The following is a 22,686-nucleotide window of genomic DNA, read 5'->3' as shown; positions in this document are numbered from 1 at the left end:
TGAAGGCGTAAAAAAAGCCCAAAATAAACTCTAAGAAAGCTCAGTGGCACTCATGTTTTGTTTGTCTGGGGCTCATGTGTTGTGATGGCAGCATGGTAAAGGTCAGGATGTCATCACAACCAAAGTTTAACCTCAAGACTTCCTGAAAACAAACTGCAAATGTCGGAGAAACCCTGGCATTTTCACAAACCACTACTGACCTTTTGGGCTTTTGTTTTTTTGATCTTGTAATCTTAGAGAAGTCATCAAATCATTTACTGATAACGATGATTTTGACTCTTCTTCAGTGTGAAACAGTTTAAATATTAAAGAAAGGCTCATTTCCGAGTTTCATATTCTTTAATGACTCAATGTAAGCATGCAGTAAAAAATGTAACATGTAAACAGAGGAAACAGCACAGTGGTGACACGTTTAAAACACGACACGGGCTCGCTGAGCAGGCAGGTAAGGTAGACGTTGGTACCACTCCTCAGAGCAGGATAATGACATGAATCTGATTGGTCGCAGTTTGGCCAATGGAAGGAGAGTGAAGAGCCATCATCTGGTCTCCAGCACGCCGTCTCTGATCCTCCACCTCCAGACGGGACTGAAGTCTGGAGCAGGAACGCAGCAGAGCTCCAGACCTGATTCCTGCACCTCCTCATCGTGAGCGACCTGCTGGCCTCGAGCGGTTTCCAAGGTGAAAACACGCTCTGAGATCTGGAAGTGGAGACACAAAAACATCAGGTGAGTTAAATCCTAAGAGAAACGTTAACACGGTGAAGCTTCGAGGCCTCACCTGGTCGCTGATCCCAGTCGCTATGTGTCCCACCGTCACCCAGCGCTTCTCTCGGATGCGGATGCTTCTCTGGTTGGAGTCCACGATGCAGACATCCACCCCTGAGCCAATCACAGAGCAGAAAGATGCAGAGTGAGGAAAAGTTACAAACATGAGAGAAATAAATGTTCTTGTTCTGTCTCACCTTCAAAACAGCAGGGGGGAGGAGGCTGTGAGTGGCTCAGCAAGTCCAGACTGAACACTGGCACGTCAGGCTGGCTGCTGAAGGAGAAAACACCCGAGCTGAAGTCATCTGCTGGGCTCAGGGACCAGCGGCCAGAGTCCTGGAGGGAACAGGTCAGAAATGAACACCATGAAGATATCTAACTTCATCTGATCACCCTCTGAGTGTGAGGTGGAGGGTTTAGTCTGGGTTACCTTTTTGTCCCAGGGTTCCCAGTTGGAGTACGGATCGCTGCTGAGGCAGGACAAGAGCTGCTCCTGCTTCTCAGCCGAGTGCAGCTGGGACAGACTGTTGAGGTAGAAATCTGCAAACAGGAACCCAAACATCAAGCAGGGTTTATAAAAATCAACACAAGAAGAAACTGGTCAGGAGTCTCACCTCGCTCCAGTTTACGCAGCTCCAGCTCAGGCACCGTGGTGACCTTATCCGCTCTCTTTGGCTCAGTGGTCAGCATTTGTGGCGAGAAAGACGAGTCAGCATTCCTCTCTTCATCTTCATCGTTCAGCTCTTTGGTGTTTCTCACTTTCCAGTCAGACTCCTGATGCTCCTCTTCTTCCTCGCAGCCGCCAACGTCACGGAAAAGTTGCAGGGGGTCGTTGAGCTTGTTGGTGATGAACAGAGGCTCTGTGTATGGACCCCTTACTGGACTGGTGAGTCCTCCGACTGCAATCAAACAAAATCCATCATCCGTCAACATCAACAGCCCACCAACTTTCCATGCACCTGTGGCTAACCTCAAGTTTTACAGCCCTGGGAATTTTAAAGTTTTTTTACATTCCAAAAATTGCTGATAACTTTGGCAGATTTCATAAGTTACATGAATTAAAAAGGCACATATAATTTTTTTAAAAATGTTGCAAATTTTCTAAATTATGAAAGCTCTTAATATTTGTTTCTCTTCTTCTTAACTTTCAAAATCTTTTTGATTTTTTTTATTCAAATTCTTAAAATATTGTTTCTTTTTCAAAATTTTTGAAATAATTTTTTGTGAAAAGTTTGCATTTTTTTAAATCCCTTTTTTTCAATTTTTGCACATTTTTGTGGATTTAAAAAATCAACTTTCTGCATTTTTTTTCTTTTTTTTAATTTACATTAAAAAAATACATTACATGTACAATTTCATGAACTAAATAGAAATTCTTCTTTATATAATTATTTCCTCAAGTTTTACAGCCCTGGTAAGATAACTAACTCTAGAAAAACACTTATCTAGAAGAAAATACAGATTTTAATTCTGTGTGGATGGATTCATTTAACTGACAACTTGATATCCATGCTTGATATGTGGAAAGACATTAGCAAACAAAAGATCAGTTATGCAATAAAATTAATCTTTATCATATTCAAGTATTATTTAAAAAATGATAAATATTTAAAAATTTATATTTATGTTTTTTATTTTTTGCATCTTTTTTTAAAAAGTTTCAAAATTCCTTTAAATTTTTCAACATTTAAACATGTATATTTTTGTGATTTTTGCAAATTAGTAATTTTTTTTGCAAATTTTTTCAATATTTTTTTTTTGCAAATTTTTGAAATTATTAATTTTTTTTTGCAATTTTTTGAAATTATTACCATTTTTTGAAATGTTTTGAAATTATTAACATTTTTTGCAAATTTTTGAAATTATTAAATTTTTTGCAATCATTAACATTTTTTTCAAATTTTTGAAATTGTAATATTTTTGCGAAATTATTTGCAATTTTTTTTCAATAAAATTTGGAAATTTTTACTATTTTTTTTTAAATGTCCATTTTTTTTCTTTTTCTTTTTTTTGCAAATTTCAAAAATGTGTGACTTGGAAATTTTAAAATATCAATTTTGTTGAAATATTTGCAAAGTTATATAAAATATCAAACTAAGACATCACATGTACAATTTTTAAATTCAAAAACATTCTCATTTAAATTAATCGTTCATTAGAGTTTAACTTCTTCAAGAATTTTATACACTCTTTAGTCTATTGTGAAGATAAAGTCGATTTTGTGGCTCCTGAATGACTGTAATCCAGGTGAAGTAAAGGTTTCAGACCCCTGATCCAGACTTTTATCACTCATCAGATGTGCCCTCAGTTTTGTCTCTCAGGCTGCGTAGTATTGCCTTGATGTAAAGTGGTTTTGTTACCTTCTCTCAGAGCTCTGGCAGTTTTCTCTTTGAGCTCACACGCTGACGCCCTCTTGGCTGCGTCCTTCTGAAGCCCCGCCCAGATAACCTCTGCGGTGAAGCGGCTGCAGTGCGGTGGGATCTCTCTCAGAGGTGGAGGATCATTAGCGATCTGTAATCACCATCAACAAATACTGGGTCAAAGTCTGATTTAAGGAGTGGCTGTAATAATGTGGAGTCCTGTCTCTGTAAAGCACACCTTCAGGTAGAGTCTGCAGGTGTAGTATCTGGTCCAGGGCTGACACCCATTGAGCATGTGCAGTAGCATACAGCAGCTGCTCCACACATCTGCTTTGGCTCCGCGTGGTTCCCCTTTAACGATCTCAGGGGCCATGTGGGTCTCCGAGCCCTTCAGGTCTGTATTGGGTTACATTAGGAGAACAGTGAGTGTGAGCCACAGCGGAGGATCAGTTCCTCGTGGTCTAAAGAGCTCGGCCGTTACCTCTGGAGCCGCTCACGCTCTGTCCCTTATTGTCCAGCCGCTCGGCGTGTCCAAAGTCACACAGGAAGGTGTCTCTGCCGTCCTCTGACAGCAGCACGTTATCAGCTGTGGGAAAGAAGCAGATTAAGATCTTCACACGTCTTTCAGAGGTTTTCAGGTTTCTTTCCATGAGCGCAGTTTGGAGATTATGTAATGAGAGAGAGGGCGGCTGCAGAGACAGGAAACCGTCTCAGACAAAGACAAAATACGAGGGAAATGTGAAGTCACTTGGGGACATCTGCTGCTGAAAACACTTTCATATGGAATGAATGTGGAGTAACAAACAGATGAACACTTCTGGCACCGTTTCTGTTCCTAAGTGAAGCATTTCAGACACCAGGTGGCGCCTGAGCTGCCACAGGACGTCCCGGCTCTTTGTCGTCCTCCAGCTGAGTCTCTTTCTGTTTTTTCCTCTGTTCCCTTTTTCATTTTTCCTCTTTATCTCTCCTTCTCTCGGTCTTCGTCTCTACTTTTCTCCCTCTCTAACTACTTCCTGCTCCTCGCCCCATCCCCCCTCTCGTCTGTTTCGTTCTCCCTTTCTCTCTGCTCTCCTGATTCTGGGCACATGCGCTGTTTCTAAAGTGCAGCGGTGAGTCACGCTGTGGGAAATTCCCAGCCTGCCGCTGCTCTGAGCTCGTCTGGTTTCACAACACAGGTGCTGAGGATCTGTATCTGTGACACTTGTGTTCCACGCAACAGCTGCACACCAAAGACACCGAATCCTCTGATGAGGGCTCATTAGGAACCTGACTTGGACTTTCTGAGTGTTTTTGTTTTCCACTCTTTACTACAGAGAGTAAAAGTTGAGCCCACGCATTCATCTCACTGTTTTTAATCTTAAGACACGTCGATCTGTCAGATACGGCAGCTAAACATCCTCCACTAAGAGTTTCTGAGTCTGTGCTGGTATCTCATGCATTTAGGAGACAGGAAATGAGGGGATCAGAGGGTGGGAGAAGACATGCAACAAGAGATTCTGAACAGGGACCACTGCGACAAGCTCTACCGCCTCTATACATGGAGCGCCTAGACCAGGGGTCTGCAGCCTTTACTTTCACAGCAGGAATTTTTCCTCAGCTCACCTGGATTAAAGTCATTAAGGAGCCACAAAATCTACTTAAACTTCACTATAAGAAGAATATAAAGTGTATAAAATTCTACCTACAGTTAATATCTAGTCAATAATTATTAAAAAGATAATTTCTTTTTAATTCAGAATATTGTACATGTCGTCTTATTATTTATTATTTTACAAAAAATTGCAACAATTAAAAAAGAAATTTAAAAAACTTGCAAAATTCTTTTTCGAAATTTCAAAAATGTGCAAAACTTTAAAAAAGAATTTAAAAACTTGCAAAATTCTTTTTTGACATTTCAAATATATGCGAAAAATAAAAATGGATTTAGAAAAAAACTTGGTAAAATTCAATTAAAAAAAAAATCAAAAAATTTCACCAAATTATTTTTTGACAATTTGCAAAAATTTCAAAAACAATTTTTAAAATTAAAAATTTTGCCAAATTTAAAGAATTTTGAAAATTAATAAAAAATGTGAAAAAAAAACAAAATTTTCTGATTTCAAAAATTTACAAAAATGTAACAAAAATACTATTAAAAATCTTCCTTTTTTAAAAAAATCAATAATTTGTAAAACTTTTATTAAATTCAGAACTTTTTTTGTCAGTTTTGTATTTATTTATTTAGTTTTGACATTCTAAAAAATATGCAAAAATTTAAAAAAGAATTAAAAACCTTGCAAAATTCTTTTAGGACATTTCAAAAATATGCAAAAATTAAAAATGGTTAAAAAAAAGGTAAGTTTTAGAAAAAAAAAAATTAAAAAATCTCACCCCCCAAAAATTCTAACAATGTGCAAAAATTTTAAAATCGATTTTAAAATACTTAAAATTTTGCCAAATTTAAATTACTTTTGTGATTAAGAAAAATTGTCAAAAAAAACAAAATTTTCTGATTTCAAAAATTTACAAAAATGTAAAAAAAAAACTTTCTAAAAATCTCCTTTAAAAAAAAAAATCAATAATTTGCCTAACTTTGAATAAATTGAGAACTTTTTTGTATTTATTTATTTAATTTAATAAAATATTGACGCATGATTTTTTCTAGTGCCTATGTCTTTTATAATAAAAAAAAAATAAAATAAAAAAAATAAAAATTCTTTAGTTCAAATAAATTTTTCAAAAGTTACAAGGAGCCACTGCAAAGAAGTTAAAGAGCTGCAAGAGGCTCCAGAGCCACAGGTTGAAGACCCTCGGTCTAGACTGTGAAGCTACTGCCTTTCTAATCCTAGGCCCGGTCTAGCTGGGGTTTAGCACATTCAAGACATCAATTCAGCTTCTCCTAGCTTTCCATGTTTACCTTTAATGTCCAGATGCACCACTTTTTTCTTCCTCAGGTACTCCAGAGCTGTGAGGACCTGTCCCAGGTAGTGGAGACTCAGGTCCTCTGGCAGGCGGCCTCGCTCCATGATCAGCTGGCCCAGGGAGCCTGGACAAACAGATAAGGTCAGTGAGTGGAAAAAGGGAGATGTGTCATGATCGAGCCCTTTCTTGCATCCCAGAATCCTCCACTTCCTCGTCTCTCCTCCGCTCACATCTGTGTCTCTGCTCCCTCCATTATCCTCCTGCTGCTCCTACCGTGCATGTGTTTGCGATTTCTTCACCACATCTGAGCGAACAGTTTACTAACAGTTTCCAGCCTCACCCTCAGTCTCAACAATCAGTGCTCGCATGTTGCTGTGGGGAAAAAGCAGAAGCTCGACTTGTTTACCAGCTTTGTGGTCCATGAAAAAGATGACGTTCGGCCCCTCTCTGACCACGCCGAAGAGCTCCACGACCCGAGGAGATCTGAGGGTACTCCACGCACCCACCTCCTCGCTGTTGAACCTCTTCAGGCTGACCTGTGGGGAGAGGAGGGGACAAATGAGTGAGGAGACACTTTCAGCACGAGGAGAGGACGATGAGCTCGGCGTTACCTTTTTGATAGCAAACTTGAAGCCTGTGTTGACGTCGTGAGCGCAGTGCACTTCGCCGTAGGAGCCTTCTTTGATGAACTCTGAGCAGATGTACTCGCTCCGCTCCTTGTACTCAGAGTCAACCGGCTGGATTTTCTGACCAAAGCAAAGAGGAGTGAGTATGTTTGACTGAACCACGTTAAGAGAAAGACAGGAGGAGGTCAGACGTACTTCGTTGTAGAAGATGATCCCTTCGTTGACGACAGAATCAGCTGCTGAGAAGTCTTCCTCATCTTCATCTTCTCTCACGTCCCTCTCCACGTCTTTGAAGAAAGGCCCAGCATAGCACGGGTCCCCCTGGCTGACGCAGCCCCTGAGGCCTGCGAGGGCCAGGGAGTAGTTCCCCAGACTGCTGACGGAGTCCGAGTCGCTGTCCTGCACATAGGAGCTGAGCAGGGGGCCGCAGACCTGGTCCGGTCTCCAGTTGAGAGGGGAGCAGCTGGAGCCTGTGTTGGAGATCTGCTGGCTGAAGGGTGAAGGTCCTCTGAGCTGCTCCTCAGAGCTCTCAACGCTGCTGCAGCAGGACGAGGAGCTGAGGTCACCTCCACCTCGCAGAGACGAGTCCTCCTGCAGGAGAGAAGAGAGGAGAGGTGGGTCTGACTGTGTTACGTTCTCAGGTGAGTCACATCTCTGTATGAGACAGTCTGAGGATTCTTACCAGAACCCGGACCAGTGAACCCCCACTCTCCTGTTCAGGGACTCCAGAGGACGTTCGATGTCTGTGCCGCTGCTTCTCCTTCTTCTTCTCCACCTTCTTCTTCCCTTTGTGCCTCTTCTTGGTCTTCTTCCTGGGGGTGAGCTGTGCTGATGAGCTGCTCGGCTCCCGGACGGAGGCAGATTTAGGGCTGGCCACATTGTTGGGCTCTGAGGGAAGCCTGAAGCAGAAGAGTGGACACAACGTAAATTCAAACTATCCAAAAGTTTATGAATATTAAGTTTCAACTAGCCATCAAGGTGCAGTCATACCTGCTGGTGTAGCAGTTTGGAGAAGGAACAAAGGGGCGTTCGGAGTAGGATGGACTGAACTCCTGGGAGTCCTGGGTTTCACCTGAAGGGGGCACATGTCATGTTAGCTCTTCATCCAGGCTCAGTGAGAGCTTCATCAGGAAATTGTGATGATGGTGATGTACTTACATTCAGCCTGGGCGATGAAGGTGGAGGTCTTCAGGGGCATTTCCCCCACCTGCTCTGCAGTCCCATGTGTGAGGACTTTATTTAACAGCGGGTTAAAATGGTTCATGAAGCCCATTTTGCAGTCCTTCCCCTCCTCTTCCTCCTCCTCTGGCTCTTGCTCTGCAGCCGGGCATGATGGGTAGGAGCCCTTCAGCTCGGCTTTCAACGTCCCGGAGAACGGGGATGTTGAGTTGAAAATCCTCTGCCTCACCGCCATTTCATCTACTGGGTCTGAAAAGAGAAGACAGGTGGGTTAAAGTCTGACTTTGGACGGAGAGCGTCACATCATGATCAGCGGTCTGCAACCTTTACTTTCATAAGAGCCTTTTTCCCTCAGCTCACCTGAATTAAAGTCACTGAGGAGCCACCAATCTATTTTATCTTTACAATAGAGACAAAAAGTGTATGAAATTCTGAACAAACTCTAGGAAATAAAAATCTAAAAAGATGTTTTTTGTGTTGACAAAATTGTGATGTCATGGTTTTTATTTTTAATAAATTTAAAAATACTAAAGAAAAAGAAAAATTTGTAATATCAATTTCATAGAAGATCTAAAAAAATTTGCAGAATTTTAAAAAAGTGTAAAAATTGGGAAAATTTGAAAAAAATTAGGTTTTAAAATTTGAAAAAATTAAATCAATTCGCAAAAATTACTTTCATTTTTTTTTTAAATAAAAAAAATAGCAAAATTTCAGAAAATCAAAAAATAGCAAAATTTAAAGAAAAAAGAAATTTAAATAATTTGCAAAAATATTTAGAAATTCCAAAAACAAAATTGGGAAATATTTCAAAAACATGGATTTTTTTTCAAACCTTAAATTTTTTTACAAAAATTGCAAAAATATAAAGAAATTCAAAAAAATGACTTTTTTAAATTTTTCAAAAAAAAATTTTCAAGCTTTAAATTAAAAAAAATTGCAAAAATTAAAAATCTCAATCTCAAAGCGTTGTTGCTAGGCGTATTGTATAGTTAGTTCAACAAAATGTTAACAAGTTTTTTTTTCTTTTTTAAGTGTCTTTTATCATCCATACCCTTTGTAAGAAAAAAAAAAAAATTAATTTCAATAATGTTTTTTTTAAAGCTACAAGAAGGCACTGCAGAGGAGTCAAAGAGCTGCATGAGGCCCCAGAGCCGCAGGTTGAAGACCCTTGATCATGTCTGTATGGTTAATCACTCAGTAATGAGTGACTTTTATGAACACTTTAAATTTTGTGCTTCCAAAAATGAGTTATTTTTAATAAAATGAGGAACTTGGACAGTCATGATGAAACATTTGTCTGATTTTTGATCTGCTTTTCTTTTCTACTTATTAACGGCGATGCTGGTTTTTCAATGAGAGATGTGTTTAATTAGCGAGAGGTCTACCAATGACTGATATAAAGCTGTTGTTTGTTGGTATTAAAAAGCTTCAGTTTATTAATAACAATATTTTTTATCTTATTAGAGATAATCACGTTATATTTATATCTGATTGGTTTTTTCTTCACACGTCCAGGAACTTAAAAGTTATCTTTGTCCTTTCAATCAGTCACGAGAGTTCAGCTGAATTCAGGCTCAACAGAAACACGCACACACGTCATTAGCAGAATAGCAGGTTTAGTGTTATCGTTTAGCACGTATTAATGAAGATTAAAACACAGTCACCGTATTTCACAGAGTCAAATAAGGCCATGGTTGTCACTAGATGAGACACAAGCTGAAAGTTGCGGTCTGAGACAGGAAACTGAACCCCGGCCTTGTTTTGACAGTTGCAGCTATTGTGACACGCTGCGTCTCTGTTTCAGTCAGAGGAAGTGAACCACAGCGCACAAAGCCAGCTCAATCAAAAAATACAGATCAACTTCACTTTTTTTTATAAAAGTTATGAAATTAAACAGAACTGTAAAGTTAGCCGACTGAAACACACTTCTCTTATTATCTCTGCTTCCTGTATCACACACACTTTGAGACGCACTAACTGAAAGCTGGCAGTTTCAGCTTGTTGCATCAGTGCGTCTCCTACTCTGACCTGCAGCTTCCCTCAGCTCTTCAATCTCTCTGCAAACAGACAGTCGTTCATCACGAAGGTCAAAAGTGAATTCATCCAAAACCTCAAACATCACAAAAACAAACATTTCACAGATCTAAGCTCTCCTGAGTCACAGCTAGCATCAAAGAGTCAAACTCCAGTGAAATCTGTAGAAGTTTAGTGGTGCCATTACCTCGTGTCGACTTCATGCATTGACAGATTATCTAGAACAAAGCTTTGCAACTGTCACTTCCTTCTGAAGACGCGTTTGCGGTCCTGTGAAAGTGCTACACCACACCCCGGTGAGTTTATGAGGAAAGGAAGTAGAGAAAAACCCACAGCAGTAAACACAATCACAAAATCAACTCTGTGTGTGTTTGTGTGTGTTTGAGTGTGTGTGAGGCTGAGGGGTGTGTAGACGTACCGACAGACGCCAGTCCGAGCAGCTAAGTCTCTGCGTGGATCCACTCTGAATCAGCAGACGTCTACATGAGTTTAACGCGGTGCTGCTGCAGCCTTCGCCTGCTTCGTCTGATTCTCGGGAAGCTCAGCCCCGACGCTCTGAACTCTGCCTGATGGGCTCTGAGCCAACCAGGGGGAGGAGCCTGCTCATGGTGACTTATGGGAAACGCATCTCCAGTTCCTCATATCCCTCCCTCCCTCCCTAGGCTCCTCCAGCAGGGCCGGCTCTCTAGCTCTTCCCTCTGAGCAGATTAAAGGACAACGTGCCTGGTTCTGCTTTTGATGCTGAACTGTAAACTACAGGCGTGAGATAAACAGGACTACAGCTCTCTGAGTCTCTGCATATTCACTGTTTCTTTTTGTAAGAATAAAAGATAATATCACTGATCCTCTGAACATCAAAGCCTCTGTGTCATAATGAAGAAACAACAGTTTTCTACCGACAGAAAACATGCGTCACATTCCCCAAAAGCACAGATCAACTCAGTCAAAGTCTGAGTTTAATATCGAATGGAAACATTTGCAAACAGCTGAATTTGGAGAGGAAATACGAGCCCTCACCTGAAATTTGGAGCGTCTTTCACACACGCCTATCTGACACCATCTGACAAGCTTTTCTTTCAAAGCAGCACAAACAACTTACTCATTTAAAAACTGCCACAGATAACAGGAAAGTCACAATATCACTGAGAGGCTCTGTGGCAAACCATGAGAAAACAGCCTCAACACAAGCATTTTGTTGTTAGTTACGAGTCATTTTTTGGTTAAAACCTTTTGATTTTTATTCATCAAAAACTTTAATTCTTGAATTCTTGCCTCTCATATGATATTTTTCTTATGTTTTCTTTCTTATCCTTTCCTTCCTATCCTTTCTCTTTATTAATAGGACAGCTGAAAAGAGACAGGAAATATTAAATAAATATATTAAAGAAAATAATTTTAAAGTTATCTTTTCTGCCAAAGTGAAATCAAATTCTGGTTTTATTTATTTCTATTTATTTATCTAAGCTTTATTTAAACAGATTAAAATAAAAACCCATTGAGATCTGGATCTCTGTTGCAAGGGTGACCTGGCCAAGAAGGCTGCAGCACACATCACAATTACTAAATGGGTACTGTAAAAATTATAATTTTTATTGCAATTATTATTAATTTAATCAATTATTTTTGTTTATACTGTTTTAGTTTTAAATTTGCTGTTTAAATCAAAGGTTAATTCTTATCAACCAAAAAGCCCCAAATCAAACTGGAAAGTTAAAGCTCTGACAAGTTTAATAAAAAGTTCGATATGAGTAAATAATACTTTTTAAAATGTTTAATGCTCTGTCTTGCCATTTTAATTTTTGTTTTCTTGGGGGGGGGTTAAAAAGATGTTTTTATGTGTTGTGGGAAGCACTTTGAATTGCCTTGATGCCAAAATGTGCTGTAAAGGTCCCATATTCTGCAAAAATCACTTTATTAAGTCTTTTAGTGAAATGTGTGGGTCTTTGTCTTTCCTCCCAGCCCACAAAATGTGATATTTAATGACCAAACCTGTTCTTAGTAGAGCTTGTGAATGTAAAATCCTGACCTAAAACCAGCTGTTTGGAATTTAGGGATTTGCTGACATCAGCAGTTCCCTGTCTTGACCAATCAGGAGCAAGTCTGACCTGATTGGTCCACTGGAGCAGATACACCTGAACCCCCTCCCCACTGCTGGAGAATTCCAAAGTTGAAGAGCCATCACTGCTCTGTTTTTGGCTGTAAACAGCCACATAGCTCCATGCTGAAGCTTCCCATCTCAGAAGAAGACAGACTAAGTGTCTAGAGTTCATTTATCAAGTAAATGTTCAAGCTACACTCAGTAAAACTGTGCATGTGTGTGCTAGTCACTTCACGGGCGACTGCTTTTCCAACTTTGGACAGTCCAACAGAGGGCTAGCCAATAGACTGGTCCTGAATCCAGGCGCATTACCAACCATCCTCCAACAAACCTGGGACCCTGGAAATGTGAGTATTTTAAATGCTGTGTGCTGTGGAGCAGATGGAAGAGCTTTTCCTCAGTGTCCCCCCTGTCTCTGTGTTAGCTTCAGGATGCTAACTTTAGCTGCAGTTAGCCTGTTGTTTTAGCCTGTAATGTTACGGTAAACAAGCTTCTCTGTTTTCTTAACATTGTGCACTCGGAGCTCGTGGTGCCGCTCTCAGTGACGTGGAAGAGCGGGGCGGTATCAGCGGTGTCTCATTTACATATGAAGGCCACGCCCACTAAATCAGAGCGTTCTGAACAGAGGGGCTATGAGAGCCTGGAAACAATGCTGCTGTGCTTGATTTATTGGCTTTTTGGACCAAAACATGTTACTACCATTTCATGAAGACATCAATGATCCAGATTAAACTGCAGAAAACAAAGTAAAATGTTTGCAAATCTAAACTGAAACCATCAATTCTGTACATTTACAAACTTTCCTTTCTTCATTCATGATCACAATAGTTCATTTTCCTGTAGTTTAACGTCATTTGATCCAAACTAAATCTATCATACTGCATCATAATTTATAAAAAAGTCAATTCATCAGGCTTAAAGTGAACAAACCAGCTATAATCATTAATAAACGTTTGTTATTCAGTTTCCCTGAGCCAAAGTCCACACGCAGTCAGCGGCTAAATGAAGGCGACTTCAGCCGTACACCCACACAGATTAATGAAATTCCAGAAGCTTTAGTAAGGACAGTAAACGAGGGCTCAACCTGCAGGCGCACAGAGTCAAGCATTCCTTCAGGGAAAATATCTCTGAGCCGGACTCACCATGAGAAGAAAACACATGAAGGTTACACTCAAACTTAAGTCTCTCCTCTCTATGAAACAGTTTCTATTTTTCCATACTGTGATGATTTCTCATAGAGGTTATCCATAGATCTATTGTAATCTATTTATTACAAGTCAATAGGTGTTTGCACTATTGGACCAATGATACAAGTAAACTTGTAAAGGATATGACAGAGTGTGCATGAACACTGTTTCTGAAAAGCTTGAAGCTCCTATGAAGAACTTCCTGTTTGTGTTCATTTTGGCGCCCTCTGTGGGCAAGTGGTCTGAAAACAGGCCACAGTCCTCATTGGTTTTCTTAATTTCTTTGAATTATTTACTTTATTGCTTTTCAGTATGCTTTTGAATTACATATTAATTAGGGCTGAACAATTAATCGAATTGAAACCAACATCGCAATGTGACAGAATGCAATTTTCAAACCGCAGAGTCTGCAATTTAAAAAATAAAATAAAAAAAAAAGTTTCATGTACACAGACCTGGAGGGGACAAAGTAACTTGTGCTCCTTCTTCCTTAGAACAAGCAAAAGTCAAAATGCTGTTTTTTTCTGGCAAAAATATTACACGTCTACAAGGCTTGAAGTTAAATCAATCTGTCAATATTCTTCTGTGGTCGTTACAGTTAAATGAAGATATATTATTTGTACCAATTTATGCTTCAATCTATTTCATGTCATCACAACATGTAGATCTGGCCTTCATACTATAGAATGATATAGAATGATTTATTAATTGTTTTTAGTAAATAATACAAAAGACCCCCCCCAAAAAAAATAAATAAAATAAAAATAAAAACAAATAAATAAAATGAAATAAAATAAAATAGAAATAAAATAAAATAAAATAGAAATAAAAATAAAAAATAAAAATAAATCTAAATAATCAAAAATAATTAAAAAAAATGCATGCTAAATAGCAATATTGGTCCAAATAAATCGCAATTAGATTATTTCACAAAAAAGTTCAGCCCTAGTATTAATTATGTTTTTCAAAATATATGTTGTATTTTACATTTAGTATTCTTTTATCTCATGTTAGCTGCTGTGTATCTCATTGAATTTTATTTATTTTTCTGTACGGCATCTTTTTTTTAAAGTGCTTAACAAATGAAGTTGGATTGGAGAAAAAAACTGTTTAAAATAAATTCAAGGTTAACTGATAACAACTGGAGCATAACTGCAGCTCTGCAGATTCTTGCATGGTTTTTTAAAGGTTTAGACTACGCTGTGGAAATACAACTGTAGTTAACTCCTCTGTGATTGGTTTTCACACTTAAAAAACACTATTTCAATGAGATTATGTCACTGATATTTAATATCTAATGTTTCTTTTTAGTATTTTTCAGTGGAAAGGTGATGGATCGTTAGATTTATTACGGGGTAGATGTCTCATTATTGTGTGCTGTAGAGGAAACTGTGAATGAAGGGATTGTGCAAAATCCAAGTTGAACTCCACATAAGGATATATAAATGCCAAAGTGGTTACTGTTGAGAAGACAGCCTAGAGCTCATAATGGCATAACCTTAATATAATCTGACAGCAGTAAATAAGTGTGACAGCTACTCTAATGAGGCCTTCATGGTACAAAGATAGTGTCAAAATCATGTTTGCTTTTGATGTCAGATGGATTTGACCCTAAAAGTACAGTTTTCCATTAGATGTGTCTCTGTAGAGGTTTTTAATGTGCCGTTTTCAGAGGGATTAAACGGGCACCAAAGCATCAATGTTCTGCAAACATCTGCATCAAGTACAAAGTGAAGCCTGCTCTTTATGATCACAGACATCTGGCTTCGACAGGCGTGTTTTTCTGCGGTTTGCTGTGTGACCTGAAACATTACCGACAAACTTACAGGAACTGTACCCGATCTTTACTGACTAACAAAAATGTCAACCCAATAGCATAAAATAATCAGAATTTAAATAATAAAAATACTTCTTTTGTACTGACGACAGTAGAACAGTTCTGAGTGAACTTAAAGATGACTTCCTTCTTCTTTTTTTTTTTTTTTTTTACATCCACCGACATTTTACACTTCGGGCTGAAACACTCGGACCTTTCTTTGTTCGAACTTTCAGATTAAAAGCTCTTTCGGTGAAGTTAGAAGAACAAGAAAACGAATATGTTGGTGGTGAAAAGAAATGATTAAGGAGTAAATATAATCTTTACTCACCGAGCTTCCAACTGAAGGCGTCGGCCGATGACAAAACGCGCGACCGGCCAACGAGACGATGACTTCCGGTTGTTTTCAAAGTACATTTTATGACTTTTAAAAATTATCATCACATTTTTTGTTTTTTTGTTTTTGATTTTTCACAGAACCTAATTATAAAATTTATGATATAAAAATTTCCCCCCGATGAGAAGTGTTTTATTTAAAAGCTAATAGTCGTCGTTCCTGTTGTGCTTTTATTTTGAAGCGTAAAACTAAGCACTTCCTTTGTGCGCTTTTTAGTGTATTTAATTATTGACGAACAAAAGTGAGAAATGAATCTGATAAATCTTAGATAATGGAGTATATTTTGAACGAAAACGCCAAATAAATGCCTCTTGTACTTGTTATATTACTTCCGCAACTTTATTCTTTCTTTCAGGTTATTTTCTCACAGACTCACTGAACAGCTTTAATGTCAAGTTTCTAGCACTTTGGTTTCCCACTCAAAACGATAAGTCGTTATAAACAAAGACAGTCGGTTTTTGAGTATTACCAGCCTTTAACTGTGCCTTTCATCTGAACAAAGTGTCCAGCTTTCTAAAAGAGGTTATGGGTAATGACATAGAATCACCACAGGATGGAGTCATAAACCATCAACTGAAGCATCCCTGCAGTTTTATTGTTAACAATTACAAATTTGGTTTCTTGATCATAAAACGTTTATTATAAGGCTGAGGACGGGAGTCACACTCAGGCCTGTTATTTTGGACTCAATAGTTAAATGGACCCTTAAGATTTACAATAAGTAAAGGGGTCAGTTTAGTTTTCACTGTTCAGGGCTCTCAAAATAAGCTGGTGAGTAAATGCATAAAAAGTAGGAATGTACACCCCACCTGGTCTCATAAATGAAATGCCTTCAATATAGAATGTGCTTCTCAGTCCATCAATATTTGATTGATGACCTTGTAGACATTTGTTACTCATCTATTTGTTGTTTACACGGTTTTTTTTGTTTTTGTGTTTGTTTTTATAGCTCTAAGACAGTCGTGTTTAAATGAAGTCCAAAGAGGATATTATAAATCTGGTAATTTCCTCTTTCCAATGCAAAGTAATATATCTTACTGCCCCAAGTCAAGAGTGAATTTCTCGTGGCTATTTGCAGTAGAAATGTTATTTAGAATAGAAAGTGGATGACTTTATTTTATTTTTATTTTTATTTTTTCTTATTATTATTTTTTGTTCTGTTTTGTTAAACCAGGCTTAAACAGCTTTCCATTAAATTGAGACTTGGTATCTGAAATACTTTCTAAAATCTATTTGTTCATACTTTTATTCATCTTTTTTGTTATTATTCAGCAGGTCTACCTATTTTATTTATTTATTTAATAATTATTTTGTTAACTGGTTGGAACAAGCTTCTATGAAATTTAGACTTAGTATTTAATAATTTCAATTTTTTGACAGACAAGTCCCTAAATTGTCATTATTTTAGTTATATTATATTATATTATATTATATTATATTATATTATATTATATTATATTATATCATATTATTTTTATTTATTTATTTATTTATTTATTTATCTATCTATTTTCTTACCTGAGACATGCTTCCATATAATAATGATTGCATATTTCATAATTTTAATTCAAAGGGGGGCCATATTGTTTTTTACTGGCGCCAACGGGCTTCCTAATAAACACTGTCACTATCAACATCGGGGTGGAAATCGTGAAAGGTCAGTTGAAAAACACGGAATGGTTTGTGAACATCCTAAGCTCGGAGCTGCCGTTGGACTCTGATAGAGAGGGAGTGTGTGTGTGTGTATGTGCGTGCGTGTGTGTGTGTGTGTGTGTGTGTGTGTGTGTGTGTGTGTGTGTGTGTGTGTGTGTGTGTGTGTGTGTGTGTGTGTGTGTGTGTGTGTGTGTGTGTGTGTGTGTGTGCGTGTGTATGTGAATGGGTGAGAGAGAGAGCAGAGGAGCTGCTGCTGTGTTCAGAAAATGGCCGACAGATTTTCTAGGTTCAACGAAGAGCGTGATTTCCAGGTAATGCATGCCTCACAAAAGAACACCTGCGCGTATTTTAACACCGAAATGTCTTTGCTCATAGTCAATGAGTCAAGTGTCGCTAACGGCGAAGGTTATTATGGGATAGTTCGTGCATTTCGGGTTGGATGCTAGCACCGCAAGCTAAGCTAAGCTAACGCCAGTTGCACTGCGGCTCTTTGAATTTAAGTTCCCTACGCATCAGGGTTTGGGTACGAGCTGTGGCTGAGTCCTGTAACGGCTTATAATCTGTAACACGATACACACCATGTAGCTCTATGAACAAAACACCTGTTAACGGATATTAATGCTGAACCAAACAGTTACTGACCTTGGTTAAACGGTTATTTATCCAAATATGCTAACGATGCAGAGCTAGCCGGGCTAACCTGTCTCAGCATTAGCATGAAATAGCTGTCTCATTTTGACACATAGCTCCAACACGACAAACACAGATAGTCTTTATATTAAATTAAAACTAGTCACAGTCATCCATCTCTTCATTTATCAACATAACACAGGATTAGATTAAATCTGTCACGAAACACCAGCGCCAGGAATTCAGCTGATTTCACTTAAACATGTCCTGTATTACTTCTCTTATTGTTTTTCTAAGGAAATTGTGTGTTTTCTTCTTGTTAAATTTGACACGTTGTGTCTGTAATGCAGTGTGTTCTGTTTTTATGAATGTGATATTTAATGGCAAAGCAAGTTTTAGAAATAACTTTTCATACACTGAGCAATCCAAAGTGCTGTCTAAAGTGAAAAACAAAACAGTAGCATCATTAGCATTGAAAGTAATGTGTCATAAAGGACACAAGCAAAAATAAAGTGATTATAATGATAATACCAGAAAAGGAAAAAAATGAAATTTGATGATATATCACTTAAAACTTAGTTGAAAAACATATTTTGTATCATTCTTTGCATATTTACAGTAATGTCTGAGCTGTGCTTCTGGATTTCCCAACCCATATTTCAAGTGTTTGTCTTTAGCTTGCTTATCAGTGATCTGAAACCGCACCCAGTAAAAAACAAACAAAACACCACCGACCAGACAGAAAAGCAAGCCTGGACCATAATGAAAGTCAAGTGTTTTTCATCTGTCTTTCCTCACATGTATTGTTTCTGATAAACTACAGGTAGCATTACATTCCCCACGTAGTACCTGGCGTCAGCTCTGCTTTGTATATTTACATATTTCAAGCCACCAAACAGGTTTCAACTGTTACAATATGTCTGTGACGTGCTTATTTACCGACCAGGAACACTGACCAGGTCTTGTTCTGCTTTAGACTCTTTCCCAAAAGCAAGTGAGTGTCCTCTAAATATCAGCGTGGTAGCTTTGAATCTTGGATTGGCTTCATTAATGTTGCTTAATTAGCTTTAAAACCTCATACATGGTGGAGTTGTTGCTTTTTTTCATCCCCACTGTCTTGGTGTTCAGTGGGAACTCTGTATTCTGGTGTTTTGTCAGTGAGAGGTGAACTGCTATATGGTCTGAATGAGTCTGTTGAGAGCAGCTCCAGCTGAGCACAGTGAAGCTCTGTGTTTGAGATCTGCTGTGAAGGCATTCATATGTTCAGTATTCAGAAAGTTTCCCTCTGACTCCACAGACTAAAGCCTGCTGCCAAGCAACACGGCGCAGGAAACACCCACAGATGGTCTACCTAGTATCGACAGCACAACCAGTCCAACAGCTCAGTCAGCTCTATTGATTTACATTGTTGTTTGAGCCTTTGCATGCGGCTAACCTTGAGTTGTAGAAACACAGCAGGCAATTTATAAGCTTTCACAGAGCCGTCTGGCAGGAGCTCTCTTATTTCTAACGTGGGATGGTGTGCTGCATCCATTTCACTGAAGTAGAACAAATGGAAATTTACTCTCTTGATATACATCAGAGGACAGAGTGATGACCATTACTGTTCAGCATTGCTGTGGTGTTTGTGTACCATTCAAGCAAATGAGAAATCAAACAGCAGAGGAAATAAGTCACAGAGACGGTAGGATTTGTGCTGATAGGACATAAAGTGGGAAGCAGAAGAGATGGGGAGGGAGAGTCATTGATTTATTCTCTAAGTAAGTCCTGCGCTCTTCCTTTGCATCTCCTCCTCCTCATAATCCACAGCTTCTCTCATGCTGACGAGGGCTCCTGTGTCTCCTGAATTAATGACTGAAAGTGTGGCTTCAAATCACCTCATTATTGCAGACTGGTTCAAGCATTTGCTTATCTCTGCAAAACCAGATTCCCCAAGAGAGAATGTGGGAAAATGTGTCTTTCACAGCCCGGCCTGTATTCACATTGTCTTTTACCGCAGCGTTAACCACGCAGCTATGAGCTGTACACCGTAAAAATCTGCAGTGATGGAAGAAAAACATAAATATATTGTTGTGGATCCATCCCTTGGTGCATGGGTGAAATAAACTGATGTTGTTGAATATTTTGTTTGCTGTTATGTAAATGATCTTTTCATGTCCCACTGCACGGTTATTCGAACTATAACTAATACACGGACAGCAAACAACATAGTTGAGCTTCCTTTATGTGTGAAGATCAGAAGAAAACAGTCTGACAAATTTGACCTTCTTTTCTCCTCTGCTGCTAAAGAGAGGAAGCCATCTGTCACAGGGCAGAAAGCGCTCTATAAACACCCTCCTTTTGGTGGTTGGGGTAGCAAGCCCATTACTCACTGTGTCCCACGTAGGGCATGTTCTTCAAACGTTCAGTTTGTGTAAACAGCGCTGTGTTCTAAATTCAGACGACAAACAGCCTGAGGAGGGACCCTGTCTCTGCCGATGCTGCTGCTGGAATACATTTAGAAAGACAGAGACACAAATCATCTCTGCAGGGCTAACACCAGCTCAGAGCTGAAGATACACCCAGTAAATGCCAGAGTTTACTGTGCTGACTGCTATGGTGCAAACTATTATTTAGTAACAATACTCCAAATACTGAAAGATTTTGTCTTTGGCAGTAGAACACAATCATGCATTAAGTTGGACTGGGTTTTGTGCATTTCCATTTTTTAAGACTCTTGTTTACATTGAATTTTTAATTTTAGAAACACAAATGTTAGAAAAAAATGAAACAAAACACACAGCAAAACATGAAGAAGGTCCACCCCAAACTAACAGAGAGCACTATGCTTAGGGATGCTCCAATCGGATTGGGTATCCACGCCGATTCAGCCCCTCAAAGCCGCTGTTTAACATTTAAATACTTATAGTTTGAATAAAAATTCACTTCAGCAATTCCATATGTACTCAGTTTTGTCTTTTACTCAAAACATTACCATACTTACCTCACAGTAGAACATGTAGGTTACTATTTAACACTGGTGTCAGATCAGGATTAGTATTGGTCGATACCCAAAGCCCAGGTATTGGTATCGGGACCAGAAAAGCTGGATCAGTGCATCCCTAACGGTGCCATACATGTACACAAGAAAAAGGAGTGGATGAAAACAAAATTGAAAAGACGACAAGATACAGGAAGACAAAAAGCACATACAATCCAATCCAACTTTGTTTGTTAAGCACTTTAATTAAAAAAAAACATAGTTAAAACAAAGTGCTGCACAGGAGAATGAATAAGATACAAGATAAAAGAATAGACACAGAATAGAATAGAATATTCTTTATAGATCCCCCTTGGGGGAAATTTCTTTTGTCACAGCAGCTCACGAAAAAAACCCAAAGTGCAGTGATGCGATAACAATAAAATACGATAATAGAATATAAAATAAAATTAGAAATTTGAAGAAATATAAAGAAATGTAAGAAATATAGAAAAGTAGAAAAATATTACTATTTACATATTTATTTGGAGCGAGATATATACAAAGATTGTTTTTTGACAATGAAAATTTACAATGAGTACTGGGACGGTGAGCAAATGACATGTATAAAATGAATTTTTCAAAGACAATGAGCGATATAAAAGACATAAAACAAACTAAAATGAATAAAAACGCAGAAGAAGCAAAATAAAGTAAATAAAATTAATAATAATAATAATACAATCGCCAGCTAGCATGCATCAAAGGCCAGGGAGAAAAGGTGGGTCTTAAGAAGGGATTTAAAAACAGACAGAGACGGGGCCAGTTTAATACTCTGAGGCAGCCCGTTCCAGAGTTTTGGGGCAACAGCAGCAAAAGCACGGTCCCCTCAAGGAGATAAAAGAAGGGGGAAACAGTCCTCATCTTCCAGGTGCAGATGTAAGCAACATCTTCTGCAAGACAGAGTGCACTTGGTTCCTAGATCCTCCAGAACTGATCTGGTTTTTGATTAAGGTCATGAGTAGAGCTGCACGATTTGGGGAAAAGGTGCGATTTGCGATTAGGTGGACAATATTGCGATTGCGATTGTGCTTGCGATTTAATAAAAAAAGTTGTGTCATGATGAGTCTACACGCTTGCTTGCTTGGTTATCATGGAGAAAAATCTGAATTGCATGTGCTGACATTGCGATTGCAATTGCGATATCCTCTTTTGCGATTACATAATTGCGTGTGCTGACATTGCGATTGCGATTGCGATTGCGATAATCGTGCAGCCCTAGTCATGAGTCAACTTCTCAAGAGGAATAAGGGCGTAGACCTGTGAGGTCCATGTGTTGATTGTAGGGGCCTGTGAATTATCAGTTAAAATGAAGTGTCTGAGTCAGAGAAACTGTCTGGAGCTTTGTTAAATAGACAGAAAGAGGGAGTCAGCGAAAACTGTTTGCCAGGGACCTCCTGGATTACAGTGACCCCCTTCCAGAAAGTTTGAATGCGATCACATGACCAAAACAAGTGGATAAATGTACCTTTATATATTTATAACAGAGATAGGAAAAACCCTGCTGCAAATCTTGTCCCAGTCTGCAGGATTAAACGTCACGTCCAGATCACGCTCCTGTTTTTGACTTCAGAGAGTTAAAGCCTGAAGAATCAGAATAAAGCCGTGAAGTAAAGATCTTGGAAATCAGTCCTTTAGGAGATTTTGCCAGAACTTTAGTGTTTTCTAGCTCTGACAGTCTCATCTCAGAGACCCTATGAAAATCTTACACATTTCTAATGTGAGCTCTTTACTATGTTTTGCTCAGGGTGGGAATCACTTCGACCAGTATGAAGAGGGCCAGTTGGAGCTGGAGCAGGCGTCCCTGGACAAGCCCATTGAATCGGTAAGGCTGCATCTATCATTTGGCACCATTGGACCAGCTGTGAGAGTGGATGATTGGTCCAGGGAGGAATAAGAGCCACACCTTTTACTCAGTTCATTCTGTCCATATAGATGCATCCAGTGTTTTCTTAAACACTCTTATCACCTAACCTGTAGAATCACCTGTCTCATGTCCATTAAAACCCAGTAAGTCCTC

At 38.7% G+C, this 22,686-nt stretch overlaps 2 protein-coding genes across 9 annotated transcripts in view; one reads left to right on the top strand and one right to left on the bottom strand.

Moving 5' to 3' along the window:
• Positions 1 to 344: 344 nt before the first annotated feature.
• map3k14a (mitogen-activated protein kinase kinase kinase 14a) lies at positions 345 to 15,352 on the bottom strand. 2 transcript variants are annotated; one of them, XM_074696626.1, is made up of 16 exons: positions 15,299 to 15,352; positions 7,812 to 8,081; positions 7,644 to 7,725; positions 7,336 to 7,552; positions 6,849 to 7,244; positions 6,639 to 6,773; positions 6,434 to 6,563; positions 6,023 to 6,151; positions 3,608 to 3,712; positions 3,365 to 3,522; positions 3,127 to 3,277; positions 1,381 to 1,665; positions 1,197 to 1,306; positions 964 to 1,102; positions 780 to 880; positions 345 to 700 (listed from the first exon to the last, which is right to left on the bottom strand). In XM_074696626.1, the coding sequence occupies exons 2-16, from the start codon at positions 8,065 to 8,067 to the stop codon at positions 539 to 541; spliced, it is 2,556 nt and encodes an 851-aa protein (XP_074552727.1). In that variant the 5' UTR covers positions 8,068 to 8,081; positions 15,299 to 15,352; the 3' UTR covers positions 345 to 538. The 2 variants fall into 2 exon arrangements, with proteins under 2 accessions (XP_074552727.1, XP_074552728.1); XM_074696627.1 differs by lacking the exon at positions 15,299 to 15,352 and adding an exon at positions 10,285 to 10,401.
• A 1,877-nt stretch (positions 15,353 to 17,229) lies between these two features.
• Positions 17,230 to 22,686, top strand: part of gpatch8 (G patch domain containing 8) — a 35,243-nt gene continuing 29,786 nt past the window's right edge. For 4 of the 7 annotated variants that reach the window (XM_074697185.1, XM_074697188.1, XM_074697184.1 and 1 more), the window contains exons 1-2: positions 17,267 to 17,328; positions 22,414 to 22,491. Coding sequence is in view for 1 of the 7 variants with exons in the window: in XM_074697183.1 (XP_074553284.1) it covers positions 17,284 to 17,328; positions 22,414 to 22,491 (123 nt within the window). In the remaining 6 variants the exon portion in view is untranslated. Of the gene's footprint in view, positions 17,329 to 22,413; positions 22,492 to 22,686 lie in introns of those variants that run through there. The other 3 variants (XM_074697186.1, XM_074697189.1, XM_074697183.1) reach the window with 2 other exon arrangements.

The sequence above is a fragment of the Halichoeres trimaculatus genome, unplaced genomic scaffold (assembly GCF_033239565.1).
Source record: "Halichoeres trimaculatus isolate MK-OKI-2021-1 unplaced genomic scaffold, fHalTri1.1 fHalTri1_scaffold_20, whole genome shotgun sequence".
Lineage (NCBI taxonomy): Eukaryota > Metazoa > Chordata > Actinopteri > Labriformes > Labridae > Halichoeres > Halichoeres trimaculatus.
The sequence above is the reverse complement of the archived record's forward strand: the minus strand, read 5'-3'. Positions and strand labels throughout refer to the sequence as shown.

Bases quoted from the DNA above. Each gene is read 5' to 3' on its own strand.
- map3k14a (XM_074696626.1), bottom strand. From the start codon at position 8,067: ATGGCGGTGAGGCAGAGGATTTTCAACTCAACATCCCCGTTCTCCGGG. The intron at 7,245-7,335 runs GTAAGAATCCTC...TCTCTCCTGCAG, and splicing joins GTTCACTGGTCCGGGTTCTG to GAGGACTCGTCTCTGCGAGG. The intron at 6,774-6,848 runs GTACGTCTGACC...TGCTTTGGTCAG, and splicing joins GGATCATCTTCTACAACGAA to AAAATCCAGCCGGTTGACTC.